Raw genomic sequence first — 14,420 nt, 5'->3', positions numbered from 1 at the left:
TGAACTCCCGACCTCAGGTGATCTGCCCACCTCAGCCTCCCAAAGTGCTAGGATTACAGGCATGAGCCACCGTGCCCAGCCACACCCAGCTAATATTTGTATTCTTAGTAGAGTCAGGCTTTCATCATGTTGGCCAGGCTGGTCTTGTCCTGACCTCAAGTGATCTGCCCACCTCAGCCTCCCAAACGTAGGGTCCAGCCCCACAGGGTTGGTGGGTTTTTCTCCCTGTGTGCGGAGACAAGAGATTGTAGAAATAAAGACACAGGACAAAGAGATAAAAGAAAAGACAGCTGGGCCCAGGGGACCACTACCACCAAGACGTGGAGACTGGTAGTGGCCCCGAATGCCAGGCTGCAGTGATATTTATTGGATACAAGACAAAGAGGCAGGGTAAGGAGTGTGAGCCATCTCCAATGATAGGTAAGGTCACGTGGGTCACATGTCCACTGGACAGGGGGCCCTTCCCTGCCTGGCAGCCAAGGCAGAGAGAAAGAGAGGAGAGAGAGAGAGACAGCTTACGCCATTATTTCTGCATATCAGAGACTTTTAGTACTTTCACTAATTTGCTACTGTTATCTAAAAGGCAGAGCCAGGTGTACAGGATGGAACATGAAGGCAGACTAGGAGCGTGACCACTGAAGCACAGCATCACAGGGAGACGGTTGGGCCTCCGGATAACTGCGGGCAAGCCTGACTGATGTCCGGCCCTCCACAAGAGGTGGAGGAGTAGAGTCTTCTCTGAACTCCTCCGGGGAAAGGGAGACTCCCTTTCCCTGTCTTCCCTGTCTGCTAAGTAGCGGGTGTTTTTCCTTGACACTGACGCTACTGCTAGACCACGGTCCACTTGGCAACGGGCATCTTCCCAGATGCTGGTGTTACCACTAGACCAAGGAGCCCTCTGGTGGCCCTGCCTGGGCATGACAGAAGGCTCACACTCTTGTCTTCTGGTCACTTCTCACTATGTCCCCTCAGCCCCTATCTCTGTATGGCCTGGTTTTTTCTAGGTTATGATTATAGAGCAAGGATTATCATAATATTGGAGCAAAGAGTAATTGCTACAAACCAATGATTATATTCATACATAATCATATCTATTATCTATATCTAGTATGACTATTCTTATATATTTTATTATTTATATATTTTATATATTTTATTATACTGGAACAGCTCGTGCCCTCCAGCTCTTGCCTCGACACCTGGGTGGCTTGCCGCCCACACCCAACAGAATTTATTGTTGTTATTATTTTTAAGAACTCCAAGTCCTGCCCGGGCAGGGTGGTTTATGCCTGTTATCCCAGCACTTTGGGAGGCCGAGGCGGACAGATCATTTGAGGTCAGGAGTTTGCGACCAACCTGGGCGAGTTGGTGAAACCCCATCTCTACTAAAAATACAAAAATTAGGCTGGGCGCGGTGGCTCACGCCTGTAATCCCAGCACTTTGGGAGGCCAAGGTGGGCGGATCACTTGAGGCCAGGAGTTCAAGAGCAGCCCGGCCAACATGGTGAAACCTCGTCTCTACTAAAAATACAAAAATTAGCTGGGCGTGGTGGTGGGCGCTGTAATCCCAGGTACTCAGGAGGCTGAGACAGGAGAATTGCTTGAACCCGGGAGGCAGAGGTTGTAGTGAGCCGAGATCGCACCACTGCACTCCAGCCTGCCTGACAGAGCAAGACTCTGTTTCAAAAAAAAAAAAAAAATTTAGCTGGGCTTGATGGCGGGCACCTGTAATAACAGTGACTTGAGAGGCTGAGGCAGGAGGATTGCTTGAATCCAGGAGGTAGGATTTGCAGTGAGCTGAGATCATGCCATGGCACTACAGCCTGTGTGACAGAGCCAGACTCTATCTCAAAAAAAAAAAAAAAAAAAAAGAACTCCAAGTCCTTCAATTGTAAGTCAAGAAGAGGACATTTCTGTCTCAGGTTTTGCAGCACATCACAGTAAAATTTAAAAGCACTGGTGTCTGGATCCCAAGCAGGATCATTTGTATCTGTATAATAGTTTGCTGAGGTGCTGAGGGAGGCTTCAGTACCTTGAAATTGCCCTATATGATAAAATATGTAAGCTAATTGTGTCTTTTATTCTCTTTTAGGGGGACGGGGTCTCGCTGTCAACCAGGCTGGAGTGCAGTGGCGCAATCTTGGCTCACTGCAAGCTCCGTCTCCTGTTCACGCCATTCTCCTGTCTCAGCCTCCCGAGTAGCTGGGACTACAGGCCCCCGCCACCACGCCCAGCTAATTTTTTTCGTATTTTTTAGCAGAGATGGGTTTTCACCGTGTTAGCCAGAATGATCTCGATCTCCTGACCTCGTGCTCCTCCCACCTTGGCCTCCCAAAGTGCTGGAATTACAGGCGTGAGCCACTGTGCCCGGCCCTAATTGTGTTTTAAACTTCCTAGTCCCCGGTCCAAATTGGCAAAATAGCCAGCGTCGTCTGCATCCCCAAAGATCAAACCAGGAAGATTTATATAAGGATAACATCATGAAAAATCATTTTAAAAAACCTGAGTAGTCACTGCAGAGACCAAGGCTGCTGAGATTGTATTTTTTTTTTTTTTGTCTGTTTCTTTATTAAGTGTTGCATGTTGATTTGTTTGTTTCTTTTGAGACAAAGTCGGTCTCACTCTGTCACCCAGGCTGGAGTGCAGTGGCATGATCTCAGATTACTGCAACCTCCACCTCCCGGGTTCAAGGGATTCGTGTACCTCAGCCCCCCAAGTAGCTGGGACTACAGGTGTGCACCACCATGCCTGGCTTATTTTTGTATTTTAGTAGAGATGGGGTTTCATCACGTTGGCCAGGCTGGTCTCGAACTCCTGACCTCAAGTAATCCATGCACCTCAGCCTCCTAAAGTGCTGGGATTACAGGTGTGAGCCATTGTGCCCAGCCTACAGATTTTGTTTTTGAGACAGGGTCTTGCTGTGTCACCCAGGCTGGAGTGCAGTAGCTCAGTCATAACTCACTACAGCCTTGATCTCCTGGGCTCAAGTGATCCTCCCACTTCAGCCTCTTGAGTAGTTGGGACTACAGGCATACATCACCATGCCTGACAATATTTATTTTTTATTTTTTGTAGAGATAAGGTCTTCCTTGTTGTCAGACTACTGAGCTCAAGCGATCCTCCCACCTCTGCCTCCCAAAATGCTGGGATTACAGGCGTAAACCACCGTACCTGGCCCTGTACAGCTTTAATAGATGTTTCCATATAGTTTTCCAAAGTGGTTATTCCAATTTAAACTCCCACAGTCCTTACAGGAAAGACTGGTCCCTCCATAGTCTAGTCAGCACTTACTTGGTGTTTCTGTGTTTTTCCCTTTAGCTAAGCTAATGTCTGTATAATAGTAACTCATTGTAATTTTTATTTTTTTTTTAGCATTTCCCTGAAGCTAAACAGGTTACACATTTGCTCAAATTTTGCTGGTCATTTAGGCCAGGCGTGGTGGCTCATGCCTGTAATCTCAGTACTTTGGGAGGCCAAGGCGGGTGGATCACTTGAGGTCGGAGTTCAAGACCAGCCTGGGCAGCATGGTAAAAACCCAGTTTCTACTCAAAATACAAAAATTAGCTGGATGTGGTGGTTGGAGCCTGTAATCCCACCTACTCAGGAGGCTGAGGCAGGAGAATTGCTTGAACCCAGAAGGCAGAGGTTGCAGTGAGCCAAGATCATGCCACTGCACTCCAGCCTGGGTGACAGAGCAAGACTCCACCTCAAAATAACAATAACAATAATAATAATAATTTTTTACGGTCACTTGTTTATATTCTTTTGTGTAGGATTCATTCAAGTCTTTCACCCAGTTTCAAGTGTGTTTTCATTATTTTTCTCTGTTTGTTTGACATTATTCTTTATATACTCTGGCTTGATGCATTTTCCCTGGGGGTACAGAATCAAAACCTCTTCCCCCACTCTCGTTTTCCGCCCTTTCTCTCTTACTGATGTATTTTAATGAATAGTTGCTCTTAATGTATCTTCATTGGTTCACATTTGAATTTTCTCCTTTCTATTTAGAGTTTTATTGTATCAAGAAGAAAGACTGTCTCCTCATTGACTGTGAAGTTGTTCTTCTACCTAGTTTTTAATTAAAGCTATTTACTGTGTTTTATATTTAGGACTGAAACTAAGAATATAAGAAATTAGGCCAGGCACGGTGGCTCACACCTGTAATCCTATCACTTTGAGAGGCCAAGGCAGGTGAGTCACTTGAGGTCACGAGTTCGAGACCACCCTGGCCAACATGGCAAAACCCCATCTCTACAAAAAATACAAAAATAAGCTGGGTGTGATGGCATGTGCCTGTAGTCCCAGCTACTTGGGAGGCTGAAGCAGGAGAACCGCTTGAACCTGTGAGGCGGAGGTTGCAGTGAGCCAAGATCATACCACTGCTATTCAGCCCGGGTGACAGAGTGAGACCCTGTCTCAAGAGAAAGGAAAGAAAGAAAGAAGAGAAGAGAAGGAAGGAAGGAAGGAAGGAAGGAAGGAAGGAAGGAAGGAAGGAAGGAAGGAAGGAAAAGGATAGGAAAGGAAAGGAAGAAAGAAAGAAGGAAAAGAAATTAAAATGAGATTGAACCTAGAAAAAACGTAGATTAGCAAAGTTCTGAAAAAGTTCTAGAAAAAACTCTGGATTAGCAGAGTTCAACAGCAAATATTTCCACCAAAGCACAAGATGAACAACGCTGGAAAATTCAGAGACAAGTGGGATGTGATGAAAAGAAGAGTAGAGAGAACTTGGAGAAGAATGGATATCAGAAGTGAAGGATACACATGCACCTTCCAAACTGATGAAAGACATCAACCCACAGATGCAATTAACCCCACACCCTCTAGGCAAAGGAAATACACAGGAAGCAATAATGAGCTACACTGTGGCCTACAAACCAACGACAATGAGAAAGAGTTTAGAGAATGCAGAAACTAAAGAAGCAAGGAAAAGCCTGACAGCTGACATCTCAACACACATAAAATGAGATAGACATCAGTGTAGCACCGTTTCTAACATGCTAAAAGAAACTTGTCAAGCCAGACACCTATACCCAACAGCAATATTGCCCCCAAATAAAGATGCCTAAATAAAGGTGTAAAGGAAAACAATTAGTTGTTAGCAGCACTGAATTAGAAAAGAAAATACTAGAATGAATTCTCAAGTCCACAGGGAAATAAATCCAGATTGAATGCCAGAAATGCAGAAAGAATAAAGATGAACGGACAAGATAATCTGTAGGTAAGTATTAGTGCATATTGCTTTATGTAGAATTAATATGCATGACAGTGGTAATACAAAAGTCAGAAAAAGCTAAAAAGAGCTAAAGTATTAGCATTTTGTGGGAGGGGTTCAAGTAAGTAATTGTATCAGAGTATATGATTTAATTATTAGCATAACTACACAGACTTGTATGGCTGTAAGTAGCAAGTTCATAGAGAGGACAATAAAATAATAAACATATTTAATTCAAAGTCAGCCAAGTAAAGGCAAAAGGAACATTCATTAACCGGTTAAGTCAAAACCTAGGAAAAATGAGATGATTGAAACAATTTCAAATGTACTGGTAATTATATTAAATGCAAATGCACAAAATAGAATTTTTTTTTTTTGAGATGGAGTCTCACTCTGTCGTCCATGCTGAACTGCAGTGGCATGATCTCGGCTCACTGCGACCTCTCCCTCCCAGTTTCAAGCGATTCTCCTGCTTCAGCCTCCCGAGTAGCTGGGATTACAGGCGTGTGCCACCACGCCCGAGTAATTTTTGTCTTTTTAGTAGAAACGGGGTTTCACTATGTTGGCCAAGCTGGTCTTGAACTCCTGACCTCAGGTGATCTACCTGCCTCAGTCTCCCAAAGTGCTGGGATTAAAGGCGTGAGCCACCTCGCCCGACCAAAGTAGTAATTTCTTTGCAACAACTGTGTTGCAAAATCCTATTCTATAGGATTGTAAATAAAAGTTTTGGGCTTTCTTTTCTTGAAGAAGACTTAAATGGTCTTTAGTTTTTGTTTTTAAATCAAATACTACATGAACATTTATGTAGATAGACAATTCCATTTCTATTTCTATAGAAAGTATTCAAAGATGTTTGGAAGACTGGGAGAAAAAGGAAACATATCTAAAATGCTGATATTAACTGCAAATACCACTTCGCCACACGCACACACGTATTAAATTCTTTATCTACTAACACCCTGTGTAGGTAACACATTGGTTTCTGTATAAAGATTTAGAAATGCCTCAAATTCAATGGGCGGAGACAGGGCGTTCCCAGTGGATTATCCACTGATTGCATTATCACTCCCTTTCTCTATAAAAAGGGGAACCAGATGCAGAAGTCACTGCATTTTCCAGCAAGCCAAGGGCTGTCTGCATCTCAGGAGTGGGGTCAGCAAGAGAAACTCTACAGCTATGGGAGAGCCCGCGTTCACCTCTTTTCCAAGACCACCTGTTCTGGTAAGTAGGGGATTTTTATTGACCACAGGAATATCCATTTGTGTCCTTTTTCTTTCTGTAAAACATCTTTACAGTTAGCAGTGAGTTGTTCTTAAAACTAGATGTTGTGGAAAGTTATACCTTAGGTGTTAATATTTGTTGAATAATATTCAAAGTCTTCTCATTTTTTGCCCATGAAACTATATGGGGAAAATAGCTTCGATTTTTTTTTTTTTTTAATCCAACATCACTAGGAAGGGGAAGAAGTATTATTTGGCCTTGCAGTCTTCAAATTGTCTCCTTCTCTGGAAAGTTCTTGAACTAGAAATTGCTTGCTCCCTTTAAAAAAAATAGTTCTCCAGTTAAATTTCATGATTAGTCCCCTAAACTCACTGTCACGATTCGTTGTAGTGAATTTCTTTCTTTTCTGTTTCTCCATTTCTCCTCCCTCCATCCCTGTCTCTCCTTTCTTCTTCATCACGGAACTTAATTATATCTGATATCCTATCAGAAATGTGTTTTTAGTGTGTTTATTACGTCTTCCTTCTCACCAAGATGAAAATCAACAGAACAGTGCCTTACAAAGTTTACTTCTGGATCAGGGGTTCTACTGTACAGCTTGGCACATCACAGGTGCCCTGTAACTAAGGGGACTAAATAATTTTCCCTCCAAAGGGGAACATCTTAGGTCATGTAAGGGGTAGTGTTAATCTTAATCCCAGGACAACAGAAGTGAAATGAGAAGGACAGAAACGAAGGCTTTAAAGTAGAAAGTGCCCTGATAAAGTCTGTATCTGAAACAGCTTTATGAGACTAGGGTCTTCCAATTGAGTTAGAGCAAGAAAGGATTTCAAATCTTAGGAAGAACTTAATCATCTTTCCCAGTATGTCATCAAAAGATTCCCTCATGGTACAACTCTGGTTAATTGAGCTTATCAGAAACAGAAAGCCAACATGGTGTTTCTGAGGTTTTTCTTCAGGAGCAGGAGGCGCTCAGGTGAAGATGGGATCCGGGTGTGGCAGTGAGTATTTAAGGGTTGGTGAGGGCACCATTTCTTTGGAGACCAGGGAGTCAAGGAGCTATGAAAATGATGGTGTGTCCTGAAGCACAGCAGCAAGAGATACAGAGAAATGTGAGGTCTTGGTTCACAGGGAAGTCTGGGATCCCGGTGTCCTGTTGGGGATAGGTTAGGAGGTACCAGCATGTGTGTAGCTGACAGTGGCAGGGAAGAGAAGAGAGGGGTGTCCTCCGAGGAGGATGAGGGACAAGATCTGGAACTGGCCCTGGGACATGACCTTGAGCATTTAGTCCTTGACTCGCATCAGCCCGATGAGGTCCCAGGACCCAGTGTCAATGCCTGGAACTCCTGCCAGCAGCAGCAGCATCACATGGAGAAATGCAGACTCTAGGGTCCACCCCAGGCTCACTTGGGTTCAGGTCCAGAGATCTGAGTTTAACAAACCCTGCAGGTGCTGAGGATGTACGATGCCGTTTGAGACACATTTCCCCAGAAAGAGAGGCTGGTGGGAAGATTCCACTGAGCTGAGAGAAGCCCCCCAGAGCTGACCTTCTCCAGCCTCCATTTGGCTGAAATTTCACCTTTTCTTTTCTTTTGAAAGGGGAAGCTCAAAAGAAACATGATGCCCTGGGCTTTACAGAAGAAACGAGAAATCCACATGGCCAAGGCCCGTCGGAGACGAGCTGCGAGGTCTGCTCTCCCCGTGAGACTCACCAGCTGCATCTTCCCGAGGCCGGTGACAAGGATCAGGTCTCATCCTGACAACCAGGTCAGACGCAGAAAAGGGGAGGAGCACCTGGAGAAGCCACAGCAACTCTGCGCCTACCGGAGAATGCAGGCCCTGCAGCCCTGCAGCAGCCAAGGCGAAGGTTCGAGTCCACTGCAGTTGGAGAACGTCTTCAGTATCCTCGCACCGGGGATGGCCGGTGAATCTCTGGACAGGGCTGGAGCTGAGCGTGTGCACAGGCTGCCCGAGTCCACCCCTGGGCAGTTTCCAGCTGTGGCAGGGGGGCCAACCCCAGGAGTGGGTTGTCAGCTCCCACCGCCCCTCTCGGGCCAACTGGTGACTCGTGCAGATATCCGGAGACAGACCAGGAGGGTGAAGAAAGCCAGGGAGAGATTGGCCAGGGCCTTGCAGGCAGACAGGCTGGCCAGGCAGGCAGAAATGCTGACGGGTAGATGAAGTGCAGTCCTGGGTTTTGCATCCCTTTCTTTTAATTCCCATTCTCTTTCCTACTCTGAATTGTCACACTTTTTCCTTCCCCACCTGTTGTTTATTAAAAGTATTTGAAAGGCAACATGTGTAAGGAGTGCATGGTTTTGTGGTGAAAAATTGGGTTTTATGGGATGAGGAGGGAAACCTTTACATGTCGTTGTACACCTCAGTTTCTGTTTACCATGATTTTAATGAGTTGTGGGGTTTTTTTGTTTGTTTGTTTGTTTTGAGACGGAGTCTCGCTCTGTTGTCCAGACTGAAGTGCAATGGTGCGATCTCAGCTCACCGAAACCTCCGCTTCCCGGGTTCAAGTGATTCTCCTGCCTCAGCTTCCCCAGTAGCTGGGATTACAGGTGCCCACCACCACACCCAGTTATTTTTTGTATTTTTAGTAGAGATGGGGTTTCACCACGCTGGCCAGGCTGGTCTTGAACTGCTGACCTCAGGCAATCTGCCCACCTTGGCCTCCCAAAGTACTGGGATTACAGGCGTGAGCCACCGTGCCCGGCCGTTAATTAGTTTTTATATTAAATTCTAATTTAATTTTTGGCCTGGCACTGTGGCTTATGCCTGTAGTCCCAGCACTTTGGGAGGCGGAGGAGGGCAGACCATCTGAGGTCAGGAGTTCAGGACCAACCTGGCCAATATGGCGAAATTCCATCTCTACTAAAAATACAATAATTAGCCAGGCGTGGTGGCGGGCCCCTGTAATTTCAGCTACTCTGGAGGCTGAGGCAAGAGAATCGCTTGAACCCAGGAGGCAGAGGTTGCAGTGAGCCAAGATCATGCCACTGTACTCCAACCTTGGTGAGACTTTGTCTCAAAAAAAAAAAATTCTAATATAATTTCAAATGAAATCCTTAAAAAATGAAAATAAAATATGTAAGTTTAAATGAAATGAATATATTACATAATTTATTAGACATTTATTACATTTTCATTTTTAAATTGTTTTCATTTTTTAAAAATTTTCGATTTAGGGGTACATGTACATGTTTGTTACATGGATACATTGCTTAATGGTGGAGATTGGGTTTGCAGTTTATGGGTTACCCAAATACTGAACATCATACCCAGGAGCTAAGTTTTCAACCAATGGGTAAATTCAATTAACCCAGCCTGAAGGATTGTTCAGTGTTTAGTCGTTACATTTTCTCCCTATAATATACATTCCCAAGGTGAAGTTGGTACGTATCCCAAGAGATTATTTTTTAATTAAACATTTTTACCCCATTTACTCTGATGTGTTTTTCAGAGTGGCTGTATGAAAATATCTCATGTACCGCATAAATATATACACATACTAGGTCCGTGCCTGCTGTTTCATTTTGAGTTTCCTTACCTCTTTCTCTCTATCATTGATCAAAACACGGAATGGAATACTTCATGGCAATTATTTTATGCATCTCAGGTTAGGTGGAAGCTACTGGTTGTTTTCACTCCAGCAGAGTTAGGGTGGTAGGAAGTGCCTATCAGCCAATGCTACCGCACACCAGCCTGGGCGACAGAGCAAGACTCTGTCGCTAAAAATACATACATAATTCATATATAATTATAAATACATTATATATTATACAATTATATGTTACATATAATTATATATTATAAAACAGCTATAATATAATTATAAATAGGGATGGGCACAGTGGCTCACGCCTGTAATCCCAGCACTTTGGGAGACCAAGGCAGGCGGATCAGAAGTTCAAGACCAGCCTGGGCAACATGGTGAGATCCCGTCTCTACTAAAAATACCAAAATTAGCCGCATGCCACTATACCTGGCTAAATTTTGTATTTTGAGTAGTCCCAGCTACTCAGGAGATTGAGACAGAAGAATCGCTTGAACCCGGGAGGCAAAGATTGCAGTGAGCCGAGATCGTGCCACTGCACTCCAACCTGGGCCACAGAGTGAGACTCCATCTCAAAATATATATATGTAATTATAAAGAGTTATGTATAATTTTTATATAAATGCATAAGTTATAATATATTGTATTATATATTATATTTAAATTATATTTATGTATTATATATAAATTATATAATATAATATATATTTGAGACTCCATCTCAATATACATATATAATTATAAATTATATATAATTTTTATATAAATACATGTTATAATATATCGTATTATATATTTATATAATATTTACATAATATATTTATATTTATATATTATATTTATATAAGATTTATATATTTATATAAAATATATTTATATTTATATAATATATATAATATTATATAATTAATAATACTATATATAAATATTATATTTAAATATTTATATAATTATATTTATATTTATATAATATAAGTATTATATATTATATTTATATATAATTTATATATATTTATATAATATTTATATTTATATAATATATATTTTATATATTATATATAATTTGTATATTATTCATTATTTATATACATTATATTTGTATATAATATATAAATTATATATAATACAACATACATAAATTAAATATATTATATTACATATAATATACATAAAATATAATTTATAATATATATAAATCATATATAATACAAAATTATATTTAAATATAATATATAAATTATATTTATATATATTTATATATTTTTTATATTCATATATTATATATAAATTATATATTATACAAGTATATATAATTTATGTATAATATAGTTATACAATTCTATATAATGTAATTATATATTAAATATATGTAAGTTATATAATATATAATGTATACATAATTTATATTATATATTTATATATATTATATACTTATATATATTATATATATTATTACATAGAGAGATCAACAAGAATCCCCATGTGCTCCCCAACCTGTCTCTGGGTTTCCATCTGTGGGATGCCTTTCCCAGTGACCTAAGGACCTTGGAGAGCTCCCTTCTGTGGCTCTCTGCAGGAAGACAGACTATCCCTAACTACAACCACTAGGCACAGAACAAAACTGTTGCCGTCATACCAGGCACCACATCAGTATCTTCGACCAAGACTGGAGCTCTCCTGGGGTGCTACAGAAGGCCACGGATAAGGAGTTTGTGAATTCTGGGGAGAGAAATATTTGGGTCTCCCCTAATGCCACTCTCTTACATCTCATCAAAGGGAAAGGTGGACACTGAGCTTACATATCCATGAGAGCTATAAGCAGATCCTAGGGAATTCCCTGTATCATGAAATGATCATGATGGTGACGATGATGATGATTATCACTATCATTATTTTGGAAAGAAAGTCTCGCTCTGTCATCCAGGTTGGAGTGCAGTGGTACAATCACGGCTCACTGCTGTCTCGACCTCCTGGCTCAGGTGATCCTCCCGACTCAGCCTCCCAAGGATCTGGGACTACAGATGCATGCCACCACACCCGGCTAATTTTGCTGTTGTTGTACAACACTATGTTGCCCAGGCTGGAGTGCAGTGGCATGTGGTATGATCATGGCTCACTGCAGTCTTAACCTCCTGAGCTCAAGTGATCCTCCTGCCTCAGCCTCCCAAGGAACTGTGACTACAGGCGCATGCCACTACACCTGGCTAAATTTTGTATTTTGCGTTTTTTTTTTTTTTTTTTTGGTAGAGACAGGGTCTCACTATGTTGCCCAGCCTGGCCTTGAACTCCTGGCCCCAAGTGATCCTCCTGCCTTGGCCTCCCAAAGTGCTGAGATTACATGTGTGTATCCAGTCAACATTATTAACAATAGCAAGGATGGGGATAAAGGAGAAGGAGCAGTGGATGCTGTGAGCCTCAACCCAGAGTCCTATCCATGGCTAATGCCTCCCTCCCCCAGCTGCTGAGACTAGTGACTGCTGACCATTCACAGCTGTCAGGATTACAGGAGGCCAGGAATTCCACAACACAGAGAAGTACCCCATCCTAGAATATGACTTTCTCAGCGGCATCCAGAGACCAGGCTCACACCTATAATCCCAGCACTTTGGGAGACCAAGGCGGGTGAATCACCTGAGGTTGGGAGTTTGAGACCAGCCTGACCAACATAGAGAAACCCTGTCTCTACTAAAACTACAAAATTAGCTGGGCATGGTGGCGGGCACCTGTAATCCCAGCTACTTGGGAGGCTGAGGTAGGAGAATCACTTGAACCCGGAAGGCGGAGGTTGTGGTGAGCCAAGATCGCACCATTGCACATCAGCCTGGACAACAAGAGCAAAACTGTCTCAAAAACAAACAAACAAAACAAAACAGACCAATGACTGTCAGATGCTAGAGATCTAAAGAAAGAATTTACTAAAGAATTTTCTTTCACACCAAAAGAGAGAAATATCTGGTTTCCAACACTTCCTCAAGACAGTGAACCCTTTCCAATACACAGAATACTTTTACTTTAGTAAATTCTGGATTGACCTTTTTTTCTTCTTACTTGCTGGGCCGCAAGATGGAAGAATTGTGGAGCCTGCCCTTCAAATTCTGCCACTGCACTCCAGCCTGGGTGACAGAGCAAGACTCGGTCTCAAAAATAAAAATAAATAATAAACGTATACATTTTGATGGGTTTGGACATATGCACACACCTGTGGTGCCACCACCATAATCGAGGTACTAAACATATTTATTCATGTCATGTGCTTTTCAAAGTACAAGGACCAGGTCAGGAGCAGTGGTGGCTCATGCCTATAATCCCAGCACTTTGGGAGGCCAAGGCAGGAAGACTGCTTGAGGCCAGGAGTTCAAAACCAGCCTAGGCAAAATAGTAAGAGCCTGTCTCTATAAAAATGAAAAGAAAAAGAAAAAAATAATACAGATTAGCTGGGCATGGTGGCATACACCTGTAATCCCAGCTACTCAGGAGGTCGAGGTGAGCAGATCACTTGAGGCTAGGAGCCTAAGACCAGCTGGGCAACATAGCAAGACCCTATGTCTACAAAAATTTTAAAATTTAGCTGGGTGTGGTGGTGTGCACCTGTAGTCCTAGCTATTCAGGAGGCTGAGGCAGGAGGATCACTTGAGTCCAGGAATTCGAGGCTACCATGAGCCATGATGGAGCTACTGCACTCCAGCCTGAGCAACAGAGAGATTCTGTCTCAAAAATATACATGTATTATTACTGTCCATCAAATTAGAAATTAGACGGTAAATTAAACTTTCTAACAATACTTTTTATAAGTACACATCCATCTTTGTCTATATATTAAATCTGATTTATTTGGTTGGGTCCAGTGGCTCACTCCTGTAATCCCAGCACTTTGGGAGGCCGAGGCAGGTGGATCACCTGAGGTCAGAAGTTCAAGACCAGCCTGAGCACCATGGTAAAACCCTGCCTCTTTTTAAAAAATATAAAAAAAGAAAAAGACTACATAATATGACTATGTGTTAGTAGATGAGTGATTAAATAAATTCTGGTACAGCAATTAATTGGAATACCATACCACTTATTTAAGACTTAGCTAAACACTCATATCTACCTGGAAAAAAGTCCACAGTCTGTTAATTTTTTAAAGTAATCTCCAGAATAATTAGTATGTAGTATCATAGTTTTTTTTTTGTAAAACTATTTTAAAACTCTAAATATAGGAATATATATTGTGATAAAATGCTTTTTCTAGTATTTATGTAGCAAATTATATTATTACATGCATAAGTTTAATTTTTCATAGATGGACTATAGTAATGGCCACCTCAAGCTCATATTAGAGAAGGGAAATGGAGTTTTATTTTATTTTATTTTATTTTTTAATTTTTGAGATGGAGTTTCACTCGTTGCCCAGTCTGGAGGTGCAATGGCGTGATCTCAGCTCAC

The 14,420-nt window shown here is 41.9% G+C and overlaps 1 protein-coding gene across 1 annotated transcript; it reads left to right on the top strand.

Moving 5' to 3' along the window:
- Window positions 1-7,973: 7,973 nt before the first annotated feature.
- LOC103233790 (putative methyl-CpG-binding domain protein 3-like 5) lies at window positions 7,974-8,684 on the top strand. The gene has a single exon (XM_037994399.2). It carries the CDS (start codon window positions 8,051-8,053, stop codon window positions 8,612-8,614), a length of 564 nt encoding a protein of 187 aa, XP_037850327.1. The 5' UTR covers window positions 7,974-8,050; the 3' UTR covers window positions 8,615-8,684.
- The last annotated feature ends 5,736 nt before the right edge of the window (window positions 8,685-14,420 follow it).

Source organism: Chlorocebus sabaeus, chromosome 6, assembly GCF_047675955.1.
Source record: "Chlorocebus sabaeus isolate Y175 chromosome 6, mChlSab1.0.hap1, whole genome shotgun sequence".
Classification (NCBI taxonomy): Eukaryota; Metazoa; Chordata; class Mammalia; order Primates; family Cercopithecidae; genus Chlorocebus; species Chlorocebus sabaeus.
Note: the sequence above shows the minus strand (reverse complement) of the source record. Positions and strands in the feature narration are given on the sequence as shown.